Source organism: Crassostrea angulata, chromosome 5 (genome assembly GCF_025612915.1).
Source record: "Crassostrea angulata isolate pt1a10 chromosome 5, ASM2561291v2, whole genome shotgun sequence".
Classification (NCBI taxonomy): domain Eukaryota; kingdom Metazoa; phylum Mollusca; class Bivalvia; order Ostreida; family Ostreidae; genus Magallana; species Magallana angulata.
In genome coordinates this window covers 1,038,307-1,057,939 of record NC_069115.1, presented here as the reverse complement: position 1 = coordinate 1,057,939, position 19,633 = coordinate 1,038,307, and the positions used below count along the sequence as shown (strand labels likewise).

Genomic DNA, 19,633 nt, shown 5'->3' with positions numbered 1-19,633 from the left:
GTCATTCTATAACATCAAATGTTCTTTTTAAGTTTTTTGTTTTACTTAATTCATGATACTTGTACATCTTGTATGGGATTCTGACTGATTGACCTCAGTCTGTAATTCCTTCATGATTCTGAGGCCTGGTAATACAAAATATTACAATATTTTGTGAACGATTGCACTTACTTCATGATGCGGGCATACATGTTGTGGGGGATAGCGGTCAGGACCCCTGCCCCGTCCCCCGAGTCATTGTCACACCCACAGGCCCCGCGGTGCTCCATCCGAATCAACATGGTCTCAGAGTCTCGTAGCACCTATAATAAACCACATGTAATGATAATGTAATCACAATAAGTTAATCAACATAACCCAATCAACATGATGTAATTCACATGGTCTCTGTCTCGAAGCACCTGTAAACAAGTGAAAAGCTGTCAATGTGACAGCAAACCGGGTTTATTTTTATGTGAACTGTATCCATAATCCATGTCAACCCATATCCAGTGAAATGGAGTACCCTATATGCAACATTTTGCCAAAAAATGACTAAGTTCAAAAGCTAGTAATTTTTTCCTAAATAATCAGTATCAAAATCCTAGCAATATGCACACCTCTGATATATGTGCAATTGATCTGCAAAAGAAGAACTTCCTATCTTGAGAACTGTAGGAGGAGTTATCCATACAATGAGGGTACCCTATATGCAATATTTTGCCAAAAAATGACTAACTTCAAAAGCTGGTATTTTTTCAATAAATTATCGGAAAGTACAATTGATCTGCAAAAGAAGAACTTCCTATCTTGAGAACTGTTGGAGGACTTATCCGTACAATGAGGGTACCCTATATGCAATATTTTGCCAAAAAATGACTAAGTTCAAAAGCTGGTATTTTTTCGATAAATTATCAGAAATCAAAATCCTAGCAATATGCACACCTCTGATATATGTACAATTGATCTGCAAACGAACAACTTCCTATCTTGAGAACTGTAGGAGGAGTTATCCGTACAATGAGGGTACCCTATATGCAATATTTTGCCAAAAAATGACTAACTTCAAAAGCTGGTATTTTTTCGATAAATTATCGGAAATCAAAATCCTAGAAATATGCACACCTCCGATATATGTACAATTGATCTGCAAAAGAACAACTTCTTATCTTGAAAACTGTAGGAGGAGTTATCCATACCATGAGGGTACCCTTTTGGCAGCCGCCGACCCGCCCGCCTGCCATTTTCACCATTTTAATAACCCGATTTTTCAGTTGGAAAACCCGGTTAAAAACAGCATGTTTTAATAGTGTAATCACCATAGAGTAATCAACATAATGCAATCAACATAATGTAATCAACATTGTCTCTGTGCACCTGTAATAAACAACATGTAATGATAGTGAAATCCCCATAAAGTAATGAACATAATGTAATCAACATTGTCTCTAGGCACCTGTTATAAACAAAATATAAGGATTATCTTACCAACATAATGTAATCAATATAATGTAATCAACATATTGGAATCAACATAATGGAATCAACATTGTATTTGTGCACCTGTATTAAAGAAAATGTAATGATTATGTAATAACATAATGTAATCAGTGTTGTATCTGAGCACTGTAATCATTGACAAATGATAATATCAATCTAATTAGGGTGTAATCAACCCATGGATGTTTATCATTGAAATGACATCAACAACTGTTACAATTCTTACCATTCTGTATCAAATCATGGGAGATGTAATCCTAATTAACTAATACCTATATTTAGTCTGTAATGTAATCCTAATACCTATATTTAGTTTGAATTCATTTTAAAGAGGAGGTATAACCCTTAAAATCTTATTTGATGTCATTTTAGGAGGGACTGTGGGCATTCTAAACTTTTTATAGGTCACAAAGGGACAAAACTCTGATATTTGTTACTTATTTCCTTTATATTTCATATAACATGACAGTTTAAAAGTTTACATGATTTTTCATTGCATGTGTCTACATTCTATGCCCTGATACATCCAATCAACCAAAGCTATTGTTATCATCATTGACAGAACTTATATAGTATCTTTAATTTCATAAACCTGTAGGCACCTTTCATTCACTAGACTGATTTACATGCATTTACATGCCTTAAGATGACTCTGAATTCATTTCAAGGTCTGCTCATAAATGATAAATTAATGTAATATCTTTAATGTAATCAGTCATGATGGTCATCTTGAAAATTAAATCTAATCCCCAAACTCTTCATATTAAAAATATTCTCTTTTATCTTAATATCGTATTTCTTGGACTTCGTCCTTGGTCGATATACTCTCATCAGGTCTATAAAACCGTGTATTGACCTCATCAAAAGACTACAATTGTATAATATATGGTTTTTCATTCAAACATTTCAAACGCCATATCTTGAGAATCTGGGTGGGTATATAGCGTGTATACTTATTTATCACCATAAATCTGGGTGGGTTTTTTTATAGCGTTACATCATGTTACAAATAGATTTCCATTTCATGTCTGGCCCAAATCAGGTTCCAATGGCCTCAGAAAACTTCTACAGAAAGAGCCAATATTTGGGGGAGGATGCCAGTAGCTGTCAGAGTCGATTTACACTTCATGTCCGTATCCTTTCTCTGTATCTCAATACAAACGAGAGTGGAAAGAAGAAGAAAATCTATATTTGGCTGCAAGAGCTCCTATTAAAAAACTGATATTAATAGAAGTTAGGCATGCGTCTATCTGCCAATACACAAATCAAACTTCTCGGGGCTTTATGGGAATTGCAATGTATACATAAACCGTCCAATAATTCCTGGGGGGCTTAATGGGAATTAATTGTGATCTGTTGGAAGACTTGCTGATGAATTTGTGTGAGATCAATATGACTTATTGATGCATAATGTTTGCAGCATCCTGTCTTGCCTGCATCCAATGTACTGCAAAATGTACTATAATTGTGTTCGTCTATTACGTCAATATATTACATGATACAATGTTAGTAATGTAAATAACTCATTTAATGGCTTTGAAAAATGTTATTTTAATCAATATTGGCATGATTTTCCATGTTCTAATATTAACTATTATAATTTAAAAGTTCTCAGACACAACAATTTATGGGACAAAACTGCCGACAACAAAGATCAAATCTTATAATTATACATTTTTATTTCATAGACAGGGTCTCACAAGATTTGGATTTATGCTACATCACACTTCGTTACTGTTCATCAAGTATTTGCCCCCTCTCTCTCTCTCTCTCTCTCTCCTTATAAATTTTTTTTTCACACTTTCACACTCTCATACAAAAACACAAAGACAAGGAAATTATTTAAGAGGGATGAATGGTTAAAAAGTGACATGTGTACATGTATGTACACAAATCAGTCAGCAGACAGGAAGTTTAATTTAATTGATGGGATTATTCTAATCACACCTTGCCCAGGTACACATTACACCTGTATGCTTTATTCTAATCACATCTTGCCCAGGTACACATTACACCTGTATGCTTTATTCTAATCACATCTTGCCCAGGTACACATTACACCTGTATGCTTTATTCTAATCACATCTTGCCCAGGTACACATTACACCTGTATGCTTTATTCTAATCACACCTTGCCCAGGTACACATTACACCTGTATGCTTTATTCTAATCACATCTTGCCCAGGTACACATTACACCTGTATGCTTTATTCTAATCACATCTTGCCCAGGTACACATTACACCTGTATGCTTTATTCTAATCACACCTTGCCAAGGTACACATTACACCTGTAATGTTTCCTGCTTCTGTCAAATCTGTTGTCAGCTTTCAATGTTCTCTACATCACTGTCCATTGATTCTTTCTTTCATTGAGAGCATTTTTTTTGGGGGGGGGGGGGGGGGATAGCAAGTGTCAAGGGTATATATCACAATGATAAAAGTACTGTTATATTTGTTACATAGTTCTGACAAGTATACAATACACAGATGTCTGGCAGTTGATGTGTGTATGATAGGTTATTGGGAGCTAAGTGTGCACAGGTGTACGAGGATGCCTGTAATATGTTCATTCATGTGTAGTATACACAGATGTATGTGTACTGTCTGGGTACATATACATAAAGCAGTTAGTAATGTGTATAGTGTAGTGTGGTATATCTAAAACAGGCAGAGACACATAGACACGTCGCCTCAGTGAACAGTATCCATGTTATCCATGCTATGAGTACTGGTACTACGGTACTGTTCACACTATTACTAAACTAAAGCATATATATATAACAATCTGTACACTATATATATAACAATATGTACACTATATGCATGTTATCAATTCATTCAAAAACACATTGTATAGATACTGTGGTTTTCTTAATAATTTAATTTGTGAATTTTCAGTTTCAAGAATTCATTAATTTGTGGAAAATGGTTAATGTAATAAAATCCATAGTAGGACACTTTACCTCAATGAAAATTGATTTCATGGATTGAATAAACATGATAAACAACAAAATCAAAGATTTTTTTTAGGAATTTATCACTCAGTAAATATTGCTGACTGACCTTGTGAGATTTGGAGCCATCAATGTTGACCACAAATCCTACCCCACAGGCGTCTCTCTCCAAGGTGGGGTCATACAGGCCCTGGGGGTGGGGCAGTCCGGGGAACTGTCCCTTCATTGTAGACATCTCTTCCCTGACAGATCTCATGGGTATACACTGCTACAGTACCTGCTACAAGAGAAAGAGGACAGCGTCACATTACAATGCCATAGCTATAGCCTATAACAGGACTTCCTCACAAAATTCCCAGTAACAACGCACATACTTAATTCACAAGGGTAACAAACAGTCTGATTAAAATCAACCTATATTTTGATGGTCCTGTAGAGCTTCCACGCGACCATCCAAATAAAGGAGCTAGTGGAATATTTGATTTTAATCAGACTGGGTAATAATTAGTTTTCTTTCTTTCCTCATAAAGTTGTTGAAATGTGATCACAGGTTAATAAAGAGACAATCAAATTCTTAAAACCTTTAAAATACAAATTTATATTTCAAACATCTGCCACATTGATGTTAAGTCTTGTTGCCCCTCAAGAGTCCTCAATGTTAATGTAACAGGATGGGGGAAATATTGACTGACCAGACAGGGATTCGTACCCGGGCCCCCTGAATCTCTAGTCAGGTGGTGTACCAACTGAGCTATCTGGCGTCAGAATTTAAAGCGGTCTGACCATCAAGTAAACTGAATTTAAGTGAACTGAATTGTTGCCTCATGACAACCAAAATGTTCAAACTCTACTCCTACTTAACATTGTATGCAATAGCGGCCATGATATACATATATACTCGTGTACCAGAACTCTTCTTTACACCGACGGAGTAAATGTACCGCGTAATTATAAGCTATCCTCAACATCTGATGGGATTGTAACTCCTACATCAGAAGTTTGAGGTAAATGCCACAACATGCATGGACCATATTAATAACAATTAATACTCATTACAATGTAATACGCCTGTAATTTGGGGGACAGTTATAAACCTGGATTCTTGCTTGACTGTAATAAAGGACTATTTCTAAGCCTAGTACACAAGTACTTGTCTTGAAGAATTATATGGTATGTATAAAATTAATGCTACTAATGCAATGCAACAATCACATGCTAAACTTGAAACATGCCTTTTAATATGTTTTGTTATCATAAATACGGTAACACAATCAATGCACATTTCAGCTTTTATTTGGCAATTCAGATATATAAAAAATTCAACATATTAACATCCACTGACTTTATTTACAATAAAAACTCTTTAATATGCCTGTAATTTGGGGAACATTTTTTCAGATTGCAGTTGTTAGCTGCTATTTCATGGCCTCACATTAATGACCCAGATTAAACTGTTACACACATATTGACTCACATTGAGGGGCTCGAAAGTAGGTCACCCTGGGCCTCTCAACTATGTGCAATGAGAGATAACGGCTTTTTAAATGTTTTTAAATTGTGACACGCTTCTATAACCTGTGCACAATGACATTACTACCTGTGCACATTGATTGACAGTGTCAAGCCATGGTGTATGACATTTGATAGGGAAATAAATAGATCAACAAGTGCCCCCTTTTGATGTTATTTAAGGTCAAGCGGCGCTGGGGGTCGGTTGTAGTATACATGCATGAGATAAAGAAGATAGGGGGCGCTGTCTATCAAAGAAAAGGTCATATGTGTATGAAAAAATAGAGCATTGATATTAATAGTACAACATGAAATAACGCAGCAATTCATAACTGCATCCTACAGAAGGGCTTGACATGGCACCAGAGAGAGCAAAATGTTACAACTGAATTTTTACTCTAGAATTTTTCTTTCCAAGCATTTGTGTTGAACTATGCCCCCTCAGAACTGTCTTATTTTATTTTATAAGACTTTCATATGAAATTTCTTTGCAGTATTATTTATGTTTTATACACATTAACAAATTCAACTTTATGCCATAAAGCTCAATGTTTAACATGTTAAAAATCCCCAAAACTGAAATTCCTTTGATCACATTAATGAAAAACTGTCGGAGAAACTTGTAAGACTAGAGTCAGCAGTTTCGAGTGCAACATCATGGTGCAGCTTGTCTGCAGTTTGTCTGAACCTAAAAGACACACACTGCGTTCTCTGAACATGGAAACCTGGGGAACCGCAACGTGAACTTCACTAGTTGATTGTTTGCAAACACTTTTCCGGAGCTAGTCAGTTAAATGCAGTTTTACATTTAATACCATGAGTACAAGAACATAAATCTAGTACAGAGAAAATTAATTTCTGTGTGTGTGTGTCACTAAAAATGGCTGGGTGCCAGGGATAATCAGCTCAATACCCTAACCAGGCACCCTGGCTTTACCGGTCAAAGATTGTTTATGTGTTTTAAGGACGGGTGCACTGACCTCAAATGAACCAATTCCTGGAGAAAAGCTAGCTCTTCACTGAAATACAGGAAATATGTACCCCCCTCCCCTGGCCACAACCCCTTCCCTTTCCACACTTACTAAACTCTAAAACTCTGGTCACCCTCCCCCAACCCCCCCCCCCCCCAAAAAAAAAAAACCCAACCTCCACCACATCCCCACCCCCACCCCCTTTAACCACTTTGAGAGTGTAAATAAACATGTGATTGCTGTCAGTCGTACACATCCTATGTTTGCAATTTATATATAATTTACGAATAATCTTATCTCTAATGATACTGTGATTACACTGTACCTAATGCAATCAAAAGATCTGGATAAAAAAGAATTGGATAGCATGTGATGAAAGGTGGGGGGGGGGGGGGGGGGGGGAGGATAGAGTTATATTTTGGCAGTCTCAAAATCTGGCTGCTATATGGCGATGTTGAGCCTAAAACAGATAAATATGAGAAAAGATGTCCATCCTACATGTACATGAACTGCTTAAAGTACACAACTCTATAGTGGGTCAGCTGACACAGATCTGTCTGACTGGAGGAATACCTAGCCATCAGCCCTCGCTGCCCAGCTTGTGACCTTTTGATTTAAGGTCATGGTAGATGACATGTGGCTACCACATGTGTTCATCTGTCTCCATCAAGATGTAGTTTCATAATCACCCCCCCCCCCTCCCAACACACACACTTAGATCCACTCAGATTATTGACCAATGCGGGGTACCATCTAATGGTCTGATACCAGTTGGAGTCAGCAGGGTAAATCCAGCAGGAGTCTGCTAAAAAAAATTGTTATGCTTCACTGCCCTCCATGTCAAATCAAGCACCGTGAACTGTATACAGACCACAGAAGATACAAATGGGTTCATTTTTCAGTTAGCTTGACCTAATTTCATAAATACATATACTTCTTGAAGTTCACCAAATTCCAACGTCTATTGTTGATTAATCATGCACAAGCATGTAAATAAAATACAAATTTAAAGGGGGGGGGGGGGGGTGAACCTCTGATTGTTGATGTTATGCAAGCCGTCTGGACGGACTATACACAGCGCTGTATACACGGCATATTTCGATCCCTGTTTGCATAACTTTACGTATACGTATAACTATCCTTAATACATATATTGATACATTTCCTAACCTTGTCCAAAACTTATTTTCACAATCATGATATTACAGGATCTCGAATAATCGCCCTTGACACGTGCAGGTTTGCAGAAAAATGTCAACACAGGGTTAATTTCTTCTCGATTCAGCAATTTTTGACAAATTTCAATTGATATTTATTGTCAGTTTGAAAGAAGACAACAATAACATGCAAATACAACCGTTTCCTGATTAACTTAACGAGGAAATGATTTATTCTAATACAAAACATGGGAGCTGCGATTTTTTACCCCACCATTCGTGTGCAGAATCTTGCATCCCGTCAAAATGTCTTCCCTGTAACAAAAATGGGCAACCTAAATTAGTGATCTTACCTTGATGCTTTTTCTAAAAGTGTAACTTTAATAAACCAGTAGAATTCGTTGTTAATTTATTCCCAGCGATCTACGTGTAGTTAAACTTTAACCGAGTAAAGAGATTCCATGCACTGTTTTCATCCAGACACGTGTTATTCTCGTGGAAGAAAGCAGGCCTCTGATTGGCCGATTCTTACTACTATACAAATCTCGTTGAAAGAAAAGTTTCCTCCGAATTTATCGATTTGAACAAACAATTTCTTTATATCATTTTGAATTTCTAAAGAATAGGATGAACATCTTTGATTTATACACAGGGGCTCGTCACGAAGTTTTTTCACCCTTTTATATGTATCACCTCTATACAATGAAATAAAATGTATTTTATTGTATAACGTTAGAGGTGGTACATATTTAAAAGGGTGAAAAAACTTCATGACGAGCCCCGGTGAATCTCGTTAATATATAATATTAGTTACATACACTGTAGTTATTTATCAATCATCAAGCAATTAAATATCTAATTATTTTTAACAGACTGACCATACAAACGACTGAAAAGTAAATTTAAACTTTAAAGAAAAAAAAAGAAGAGAGATATCCCAAAAGCTATTTCCCAAAAATCAGGAAATTCCTAATTAATTTGTTGTGGTAAGGGTATCTAATGTGCGGGCGGGGGGGGGGGGGATAGCTTTCTGATACTTAGATATATGTTAATGTATAAGAAATATAATATTTTCTGCGAAAAAAGTGGGGGTGGACCCTCTCTGATGCTATGTGCAGATGGTTTGGTCTAACTTTGCAAAAAAGTGGGGGAGCGCCCCGCTAGCCCCCCGGTTCCGACGCTTATGCTTATTTCCTATACGATGAAAGCAGGTTTGTTAGAAGTCGACCAAACCGGATCCTGTGACGCTCAAGCAGTGGCAGGGCCTACATATGTAACCTCAATAACCCTATGTACACCATATGAATATCAGTTAGTGTTATATAAAGACACAATTAAAAAAATAGAATATCTTTATTACTATTTTTTTTTTAAATTGCATGTATTTAAAAATTGTGAAGAGGATCTTCTTATTTTTAAAAAAAATGGGAGTGGGGCTAAAAGTTCGGAAATGACCCGCTACACTGGGACCTAGCAATTGGGGATCATAATTTGAACTCAGTTTTAAAAATAAAAAAGGTACGTTATATATAATTATTATATAGCATTAAGATAATGCAGAGGATTTTATGGAATACTACATGAGAGAATGGTTCTGGATGTTTACAATTATTTCTAGAAATCACTAGATGATATCCTGCGAAAGCGCGGGAATTAACACTGTACTCATTAGACTGATACAATGCACAATATGTAAAACAGTATTTTTGTTTATTTTTGTATATACTGTATCCACTTTCACAACTTTATTCCTTAAAACCCTTGCACCATGCAAAGCACAGATTTCAGCTTTGGGGTAGTATGGGACAACGTACTACCTTTTGAACTAAACAAATAAAGTAAAAAAAAAATGTAACATTTCTCCGCTTTTAGAACATTGCTTTCATAATATTCTTTAAAATTTAAATAAAAAAAACAGCATGGCTGAATATATATAGAGGAGCGGGCAGTGATGAAAAATATAAACTGAAATGGATGATTTATACATATACGTACATGGTCTTCACTCGTTTTGCTGCAGAAGACTGGAAAAAAATAGCAAACTTTTCTATTTAAATTCAAACCAGTAAATCGGTTTTTATTGCATATATCGTTTCTCTAAATTTTGGGGGTTTTTTGGATCCTATTTAACTATAATTTTTGTCACTGTTCCAAATAAGTATATCAGAAATCTGATAAAAGACTGTTTTGAAGACCCCCCCCCCCCCCCCAATTCAACTTCCCCGTTTTATGCATACTTGATTTTTTTTTAGCACAATCTGTTCATTGTTTGCAAATTATTGTATAAAAGGCTTGCTACCAATCTGTCATGTTAAAAAATGTATGAAATTTATAAAAAAAAAACAAAAACAAAAACGCTACTGGATGCATATCTATTTACACAATATAAACACAATTTGTCAGATATAAAGAATTTGCCCAATGGTTAACTCCCCCTAGCTTTACTTTAGCTCCGCCGGGACGTTATTTTGTCAAACCGAATTCCTTGACACCCGTCTAGAAAGTTCCTTCCATCAAAGCTAAAACCGCATCAAATTGATAAAAAAAAATATTTTTTTTGATTAACCCAAGATATTAGCCTGCGATGCCCTAGCCTTGGTTATATACCCCGTTCTGGAAAGTTCCCTCCCATGTATCCGGTTTTCGCACCAAAGGTCGTGCTTTGCAAGCGTTTATCCATCAAACCTAAAATCGCGCATTTAAGAAACGAATTGACTCGTCAATAATTGTCAAATCCTAATTTCTACGTTCCCAGTAAATATATATATTCACCCCAAAAATGTACCATTCAATATAATTTCGTAACAAGCATATTTTTTGATGCAAATTCGCACTGACTTAGATCCGCCAAAGCGTGAAAGGTATTTATAAGCAGTTATATACTCTGGTGCAGGCGTTTTGTAGTTTTTTTGGCGAAATGTCTTATAATTCATAAATATAGATTTTAAAAATCACGAGATTTCCGTTGACAGAGAAATAAAATATATCCAATGTATCGAAATATATTTACATCTACCGAGTATGATTCCCTCTATTTCCTACGGAAACTTATCGTGAATTCATAGCTCTATAGAAACAGCCAGACTGAAATATACATGCCCCGTTTATCGATTGGTCAAAACCTACAGCGACAAAAGAAAAATCACGGACTGCACGAAATAATCATGATGATGTCAGACTCAAATTCCCATAGGAGACGATTTGGCAATAAAGTGATTTTTACTTACTTTTTCCAATCCATTTATTAATTTGCAAAAAAGTGTAAATATAAAAAATAGAATGCTGTCTTTGATGATTCATGCAGGTTATGAAGGTAGCGATAATTGCTGAAAAAAAAGTATTTATTTCTGCAATGTTGCCACCTTCATATCGCCACAGAAAGCATTTTATTGTTTAATTAAGGTACTTCACTACACCAAGACTTATACTTTTTAAGATACTACGTCACAAGATGGCGATTTAAATGTTTTGTTAAACTTTTTGTATCAATCAATTCAGTTGTATATCGTCATAGCTCAGTGGTTAGAGTATCAGGCTTGTGAACCGCAGATCATGAGTTCGAATCCGCCTGGGCTTTTGTTTATGTTTACTAAATGAAATTTTTAAAAATATCATTTTTTATCCAAAATTGCACTTTTTGTTCGCCTATTTGACATATATTCTACTTATCTATCCTGCTTTCTATCATAATAAAGTAATTTTCTGCTGATTTGAGAAAAAATTTCAAGGTGTAGTGAGGCACCTTAAATATAGTTTTACATGAAATTCTTGTGAATGTTCTTTTCATTTAAATTGCCTTAAATTGGTTATGTAATGTACTGTTAAATATTTACATCAACCGTATTATCTAATGTTGTTCATAAAGCCACAGACAAACCCAGCACAACGTCCGTGTATGAACGCGGGTACAATGCTTGAACTAGCGTTACCTCAAAGACCAATCACATCTTCTCGGGCTTTTCCGGCAGAGCTCGAAAAAAAACACCTCGAGGTGTTTTTCCAAGCTTGCCGGAAAGGCCCGAGAAGTTGCGATTGCTCTAAGACCGCACTGTACTTGTGTGGATCTAGAAGGGGGTCGGGGATGGGGTTCATGGAAAATAGGCCTTGGCCCCCCCCCCCCCCCCCCCCCCCCATCCCGGAAAACAAAACTTTCCCTGTTGTTGTGTTGTCTCGTATATGTTCCTGAATTAGAACTCATGAAATTAATAATTATAAATAACGAATTTGCGATGGAGTCACTTTTTCAAAGAAATAGCGATATAGGCATCGTAAAATGGCGTCAAAAACGCCATCATTAAAAACTTGTTTAGTTACGAAGATTTTTAAAGCGCAAAAGGATTATTTAAATGTGTGAATTATAGTAAAATGTCACTCTCTACCTAAACTTATTAGAAAAAAAGTAAGTTTTAAAACAAAATTTGTATAAAATAAGTCTTAGAAATTTGAATAATATATGTTTCTTACATTTCTTAACTTGACATGCTCTCCTTTAATTAAATAAAAAAAACTCTAGCAATTCAGTAAAAGAAATTGTTGTCATAAAAACCAATGTAGAACGTTCAAAATTATTTTTTCCACATTTGTAACTCGGCTGAACCCTCCAATTAAACTGATTGTCAACACAAGATCACTTCTGGTGCAATTGATATACAATATAAGTTGAGTTTCATATGGAATTTAAAGACTTTACTTTATAAATCCACTTGACAAACAACAAAGAAATTTTCTCAAAGAATATCCTTTTATTCTTATTTTTTAAACTTAAAAAAAATTGAAAACAATAATGTATATAAAAAACATCAACAGTATACAAATGTATATGTAAAATATTTTTCTGAAAGTAACATGGTATCAGTTATTTGCACGGCACTGTGTAATGCACGTGCATCAGGGACTATCATCGATGGGACCCCGCGGGCAGTGTGGGGATTTGGAGCCCCTGGTCGCTTCCTATTGAGGTAAAGTCTTTTTCTGGAGTATAACCCCCTCATTCTTTCCACAGCGAGCACTTGCCGAAACGGGGAACGTTCACGTCACTGATTTGCTGCAGAGTTGCCGCCATTGAGCCCCTGTGACGTACAAGCACCGCAGTACCCTCGAGGTTGGTCACGTGGTCTGTGACGTCCATCAACATACCGTGGTGTATATGGTACTGGATGTTGGCGGTAAGACGCACGCGGACGATCTTTTTGACGTAATCAGGCTCGTAGACGGTCTTTTCTTCTGTCTGGCTCTCCTCGACCTCAATAATATCAACGTCACCAACGACATGTGACATTTCGTCATAGATGACGAATTTGTCGCCAGCTTCCACTGCGCATACTGTAAATGCGTATCCTTCCGGTCGACTGTCGGACCAGAAGTAGTTCTCGTTGTTGTTGAGAGTTTCTCCCGAGAAAGTCAGTCGCTTCCCATATCCAAGGCCGATGGATTGGAGCATGCGCGGTTCTCCGTTGAACAGGAAGTCTTTGGATCCCATGTAGCGAACTCGGTATCGGAACCCTGGACAGATGTTTTCGTCGACATGGAAACCTGACGAAAAAAAATCAAAATGCTGAGGACTCTTCAAAACCGGTTGTCTTACATTTCATACGTTACAATGCATCGATTTGAATAAAGAGCATCGTACTTTTAAACTGACTAGATTAACCGTGAAAATGCACATTTAATATACAGTGTGAAGTTTTGACGGTTAGTGAGTGCTTCAACATACTGCATCAAGAAAAAATTCACTTGGCATAATATATTCATACAGAACGCTTTATCAAAATACAGTATAATCAATATCTGCATGTGTTTTTATTACAAAGGTTTTTGTGGTGCAAGTATGAGCGATTTCAATTTAAAATAAATTAAATTGTCACGTGGTATTTCATTGCCCTGTTCAAAAATAAAATGAGCATTGGCAGATGCCGTTTATCTAATAAATATTTTTCCCCGTTGGATAATTTTGAATAAAATTAAATATGGGGTAATTTAGAACATTGCTGTTGTGTTGTGTATGTCTTTCCTCCTCTTCTTCTTTCCTCGACTGTTCGATCGCTGTCTCTTGGGTGAAGCACAGGGGCATCGTATCCGCTCTACACTCTATGACATATATATAATAATACACAAGGGAAGAATCGAAAGTAGGACACGAAATGTAAACAATGTCAAAAAACAACTTACTTCACAAAAGTTACGCAAATCCTCGCACACATTGTTGCAAATGTTGTAAAAAAACACGTTCACACTCAAATATTTTTAATAAACTCGGTAAAAAGCGTTTTTATCCCATTAAAACCGCTGTCTGCTGCAGAAACCCAATCTCTTCGCCCAAGAAAAGATAACTCTGTACTGTCTCTCTCTATATGTTCAGTAATGATAGTAGAAATTTCGGCGGTAAACTGTAAAATGTCTGGGGAAATTTTAAATATTTTTTTCTTCTCTTAAATGTTAATGGAAAACTACGTTGGTGTTCACATTAAAAAAAATTATATTATTTTTTTATTCAATAATTAAAATACTCATAATTCATTTTTTGTCTTTGCAATTATTCCAATTTAAACCTTCAAAATTAATTGTCGTTGCCTAAGAATTTCAGCATTGTTTTAATTGTCAGTATCAAATTACTAGCCTAGTATATTTACGTTTCTACAAAAGATTAAATGATAGGAAATACATGTATATTAATTTGTTTTTTAAATTACGCTAATTAAAGTACATGCCAAATATATCGGAACGCATGTTAACTTATTATGTTTACGGTAGTAACATATACGACGAAAATTTCCCCAGACATTTTACACAGTTTACTGCCGAAATATCTACTATCATTACTGAACATATATAGAGAGAAAGTACAGAGTTATCTTTTCTTGGGCGAAGAGATTGGGTTTCTGCAGCAGACAGCGGTTTTAATGGGATAAAAACGCTTTTTACCGAGTTTATTAAAAATATTTGAGTGTGAACGTGTTTTTTTTACAACATTTGCAACAATGTGTGCGAGGATTTGCGTAACTTTTGTGAAGTAAGTTGTTTTTTGACATTGTTTACATTTCGTGTCCTACTTTCGATTCTTCCCTTGTGTATTATTATATATATGTCATAGAGTGTAGAGCGGATACGATGCCCCTGTGGGTGAAGCTTTCTCCACGTTCAAAGAAATGTTAAAAATTATACCCCGTTTTTTCATATGCACTATGGTAAACTAGTCTCAAACCCCAATGTATGATTTTTAGTTGTTTTTTTTTTTTATCTTTTTTTTCCATCTGCATATACCACGTGACAAAATGACATCAGAATTAAAATCTACAAATTTCGGCAGTTGTTTTCAGTAACGTAACATGAATATGTTACCACTTACACAACTATCCGTAATTATCTGCCGAATCGTCACAGCAGAAATCGAAGGTAACTGAAAAGACAAAACCTTTTCAAACCACAACATACGGTCTACAACACAGGTCAGAGAAGTCACTGTTTGATAAAGAGGTCTCAGGTCACATTAAATTGTAGAGTTATCACCCCCTCCCCCCCCCCCCCCCCCCCACCGATATCTAAATATCAAAATTGTCAATGTAATCTAAGGTCAACTGAACTAATATTGATAATTCGATATTGTTAAACTCAATTTCATTCGCTAGTTATTTGTAAAACACAGAACAATTTTAACTTTTCTGTGTTAGAAAATAAAATAAAAACGTTATGCAGTAGCTACGATGGCGTCGGAAGCAAATTGAAAGGGGGGGGCTAGACTAATCCTCAGAAATATTGCCAAAAAACCTATTTCCCAAAATCATGAAAATCCTAATCCAGGGGGGGGGGGGGGGATGCCTATCCAAAAACAATTTTCCCTACCCAAATCCCCCCCCCAAATCATGAAATTCCTAATCCGTGGGGGGGGGGGGAGTAGGCCTATTACTCCGACTTTCTCAATCTTTCAAGGTTAATTTAGGAACTACTATACTTCCGGCGATAAAAAGTGGGGGGGGGGGGGGGGCTAAACCCTCTATAATGCTATGTGCCTAATGGTTAAGTCTACATTTGCAAAAACAGTGGGGGGGGGGGGGGGGGGGTCCGACGCCTATGAGCTACGAGTATCGAACCTCCTTAATGATGATAAACAGCGGTGCATATGTGCACCTATTTGAACCCCTTTATGCGTAATGAGGTATATATCGATTACAGATGCGCTACATAAGCTGGAACTTTCCAGTTTTATCAAGAGCTGTCTTGTCGTTACTATGGTAACTGTCGGTCGATAAGGTACAAAGTCTCGGTCAATGATTCATCATCATAAACTTACCTTACAATTCTCAATGCTTAGATGATCATCTTTTCAAAAATATCAATAAGGTTAAACAATTTACTTTGGTACTTTTGACAAAGTTAAAAAATAACATTTTGAATAAATAAAAATTAATATTTTTTACTCAAATAAAATGTTCCTGCTGTACGTTTTAGGGTAAAATTACACTAAGTAGTGTAAAAATTCAATATATATATATTATTTTGATACATATTATATTAGCTATAAAATGTGTTCTTAACAAGGATTAACAAAATATATTGAAGTAAATGTAACTACTGAAATAGTTTCGTAATAATGTAAATCAGTTGTAAATCATTTTATAAAGGTAAAACCTTACCGATCACGGGAAATTCGTGCGGCTTGATTCCCGCCGATTTATACTGGATGGGGAAACCCCGCCCGTCAATGACCGGGGTGTCGTCACACACTCTCTCCTCGGTGATGGCCAGGTCATGGTGGAGATCCCGGGCGGGCCGGAACAAATCTTGGAGAGACCCGCGGGATCCGCGCGGGGTTTTGGTCAGTCCTGGATCCGCGCCTAGAGATTTTATGTCCTCGGGGCGGATAGTGGCGTACAGGGATAATCTTCTGACCAGAAAACATTCGTCAATTTCATCACGGCTATCAAAGACCTGGCTTTTTTCAATGATCGGCATTTTGACTTGTTAAGAAATAAATAAGGGTGGATTTAGTCTCTGGTAGCCTTTTATTCTTGGTCAATCTGCTTGCGTGGCAAACTGTGTTATGATTGTAAGATCAACAGAATATCGGTATTTATTGCTGACAGAGATTATTTATGATCAGCCAATCAGAAACGATTTGTCTCGAACTGATCTCTGCCATTGGTCGGTTTATTGTTATTTTCCCACGTGTAGTCTGCATGCACTATCGCATGCACAGCTTTCTCCCATTCATAACTGAACTTTGACCCCGTATAAGTAAATATTTTGGTTTGGGTCACATGTACATTGTAAAATTCTCCAAAAACAAAGAAACCTTTTTGATATCGGGAACTTTCCCATTTTAATAAATAATTCATGTTTACACTTACCGGCAATAATATTTGATGTTCATTTCACAAAGTAAGTCAACAGCTACCTGGGTGATTTTTCCACAACTTGCTAAGTACTGTTTACATAGGCTAAAGGTCAAAGGTGAAAAGATTATTGATGTCAGACAATCTTACGAAATGTTTAATGTTACTTTTTTTTATAATATATACACACATAAAAAAATTCAAACTTCAAAAAACAAAACATTAAATTATTCCTTTAACTGTTAAAAACCTGAAGATTTATGTTCCTACCATATATTACAGGCGAGACGGGTAAATACAAATTTGATAACGTACGTACGTTCATATATTTCAGGCATATAATATTATCTCTCCGCATTTCTTCGATTCCGTTTTCTGTTTTTATTTACTAATTGATTTTTAGATTCAAAATTGTATGATCAAGTAGCCCCGCCCCCTTTTTGAAAACGACATTTCTTTCCACAGCTAATATACATATTACATAGGCATCGGAACCGGGAAGGGGGGGGGGTTAGCCCCGCCCCCCCCCCCCCCCCCCCCGCCCTTTTTTCTCGCAGCAAAGATAACAGTTCCTAAATTTATCTTGAAAAGATTGAAATATTGAGAAGTTGAAGTCATAGGTATACTATATATGGATCCGAAGCATTTTTTTATAGGTCTATACTGCTGTAACAGCAATTACGTGAAACGTTCTCTCTCTCTCTCTCTCTCTTTCTCTCTATTAAAGACACCATGAACTCTCTGTTTATGCCACCGTGAATTATTTCCCCGATTGCCAATCCAACAACAATGTAAATAATAACCCCCCCCCAAGCAGATGAGCTACAATTATGTGCATAAACCATATATATTTTGGGGAATGTTTCAGGCACAGATTATATCATTTTTCTTTTTAAAAAAAAGTCCCAGAGCACACATATACACGTACACATTCCATATCAACTAAAACATTGTCGAGTTTCTCCACTTGTCTACAAGAGTCTCAGTAGGCCTATAAAGGAGAATCCCCTTACCGTGGTAAGTACATGTAAGCATGACTGCATGGAAACGTGCTTTTTTAAAGCGCTAAGCATAGCTGCAGCGCTTTTTTGTCGCCAGATTTCTAAACCTACTTCCACTTTCGTTTTCGCGTTTCCTATATACCGCCACCTACTGGCGGATGCTGGAGAGGTCGTACCCTGGAGATGACGTATTCTTGAAATATCGTAAGTTTGCAGTAGGGAGAACTTATTTAAATTGATATTATATATCAGATACGGGTGCTCCAAAAGCCATATCATGATGATTAATTTCGAGAAAAAAATGGATTTTATATGCATTAGGTTGTGTTTTAGGTGTTTATTAATAATTGGAATGATTCTACATCAATAGGTTTTGAGTGTTTTAAATCTAATATGTTACAGTTATGAACACCATGTTTTAAATAAAAATGCAGAATTTTTTATACAAAATTTTTGGATTAACACCTTTTCCACGATAATTTGTGCTGCTTTTTATTAACATTATTTTAGGCTTCGTTTTCTGTATGCAATATTTCAGGAATATTTTTCTATCAATTTGCATTGATATGTAACATTATAATTTTCCAAAACCAATGATTTGATTATTATTTATAAAAAAAAATATAACTGTCGAGTTACTTGAAATACTACTGTAAATATATGTAATAATCTTTATAAAGTGATACCAGCTAACCTCGTTTAATTTGCAAATATGATTTAATTAAGGTCTTCCGTTTCCAACGGAAGACCTTTCTATTATTGTGCGGGTTAAGATTATTAAGGTCTTCCGTTTCCAACGGAAGACCTTGTACTGATTCTGATGGTTCTTCTTCATTATAATTTTTCTTCTTCTAGACGTTTTTAAATCCTCAATAACTTTTTTGTTTGTCATCTGATTTCATTCAAATTTTCACGGTATATTGTAAATTAAATTAGGTTTCTAGAGCACAACAAAAATTGAAATCGCAACTTCCGGTTTTGAGTTATTCCCCTTTTTTTAAAATTTTAGGGGCGTTAGTTTCCAGACAAAGGCTCCGAAATGGTCCGTAGCAAATAATTTATAGTTAAAAATCTTTATTATTGACACTTTGAATATTGTCCTCTGATTTTTTAATTTTAGTTTCTTCCAATTATTCCACTCGAATTAATCAATCGAAATCTATGTTTTAAAAATAACTAAATTTTTCTCATGTTTAAGCTTCGTAACTTTTTAGTTTAAAATATTTCCTA

The 19,633-nt window shown here is 35.9% G+C and overlaps 2 protein-coding genes across 5 annotated transcripts in view; both read right to left on the bottom strand.

Moving 5' to 3' along the window:
* The window catches only part of LOC128186176 (uncharacterized), a 51,036-nt gene extending 42,463 nt beyond the window's left edge, over positions 1–8,573 (bottom strand). For all 4 annotated transcript variants that reach the window (XM_052855926.1, XM_052855927.1, XM_052855929.1 and 1 more), the window contains exons 1-3: positions 8,427–8,573; positions 4,546–4,716; positions 172–302 (exon numbers count right to left, since the gene is read on the bottom strand). In XM_052855926.1, coding sequence (XP_052711886.1) covers positions 172–302; positions 4,546–4,692 — 278 coding nt within the window. In that variant the 5' untranslated portion in view covers positions 4,693–4,716; positions 8,427–8,573. The remainder of the gene's footprint in view (positions 1–171; positions 303–4,545; positions 4,717–8,426) is intronic.
* Positions 8,574–12,793: 4,220 nt separating this feature from the next.
* Positions 12,794–17,198, bottom strand: LOC128186203 (uncharacterized). Its single transcript, XM_052855988.1, has 2 exons — positions 16,704–17,198; positions 12,794–13,605 (listed from the first exon to the last, which is right to left on the bottom strand). Exons 1-2 carry the CDS (start codon positions 17,020–17,022, stop codon positions 13,061–13,063), a joined length of 864 nt encoding a protein of 287 aa, XP_052711948.1. The 5' UTR covers positions 17,023–17,198; the 3' UTR covers positions 12,794–13,060.
* Positions 17,199–19,633: the final 2,435 nt, after the last annotated feature.

Coding starts and splice junctions, on each gene's coding strand:
- LOC128186203 (XM_052855988.1), bottom strand. CDS start 17,022: ATGCCGATCATTGAAAAAAGCCAGGTCTTTGATAGCCGTGATGAAATT. Junction 13,606..16,703: donor GCACGAATTTCCCGTGATCG/GTAAGGTTTTAC, acceptor TTTTTTCGTCAG/GTTTCCATGTCGACGAAAAC.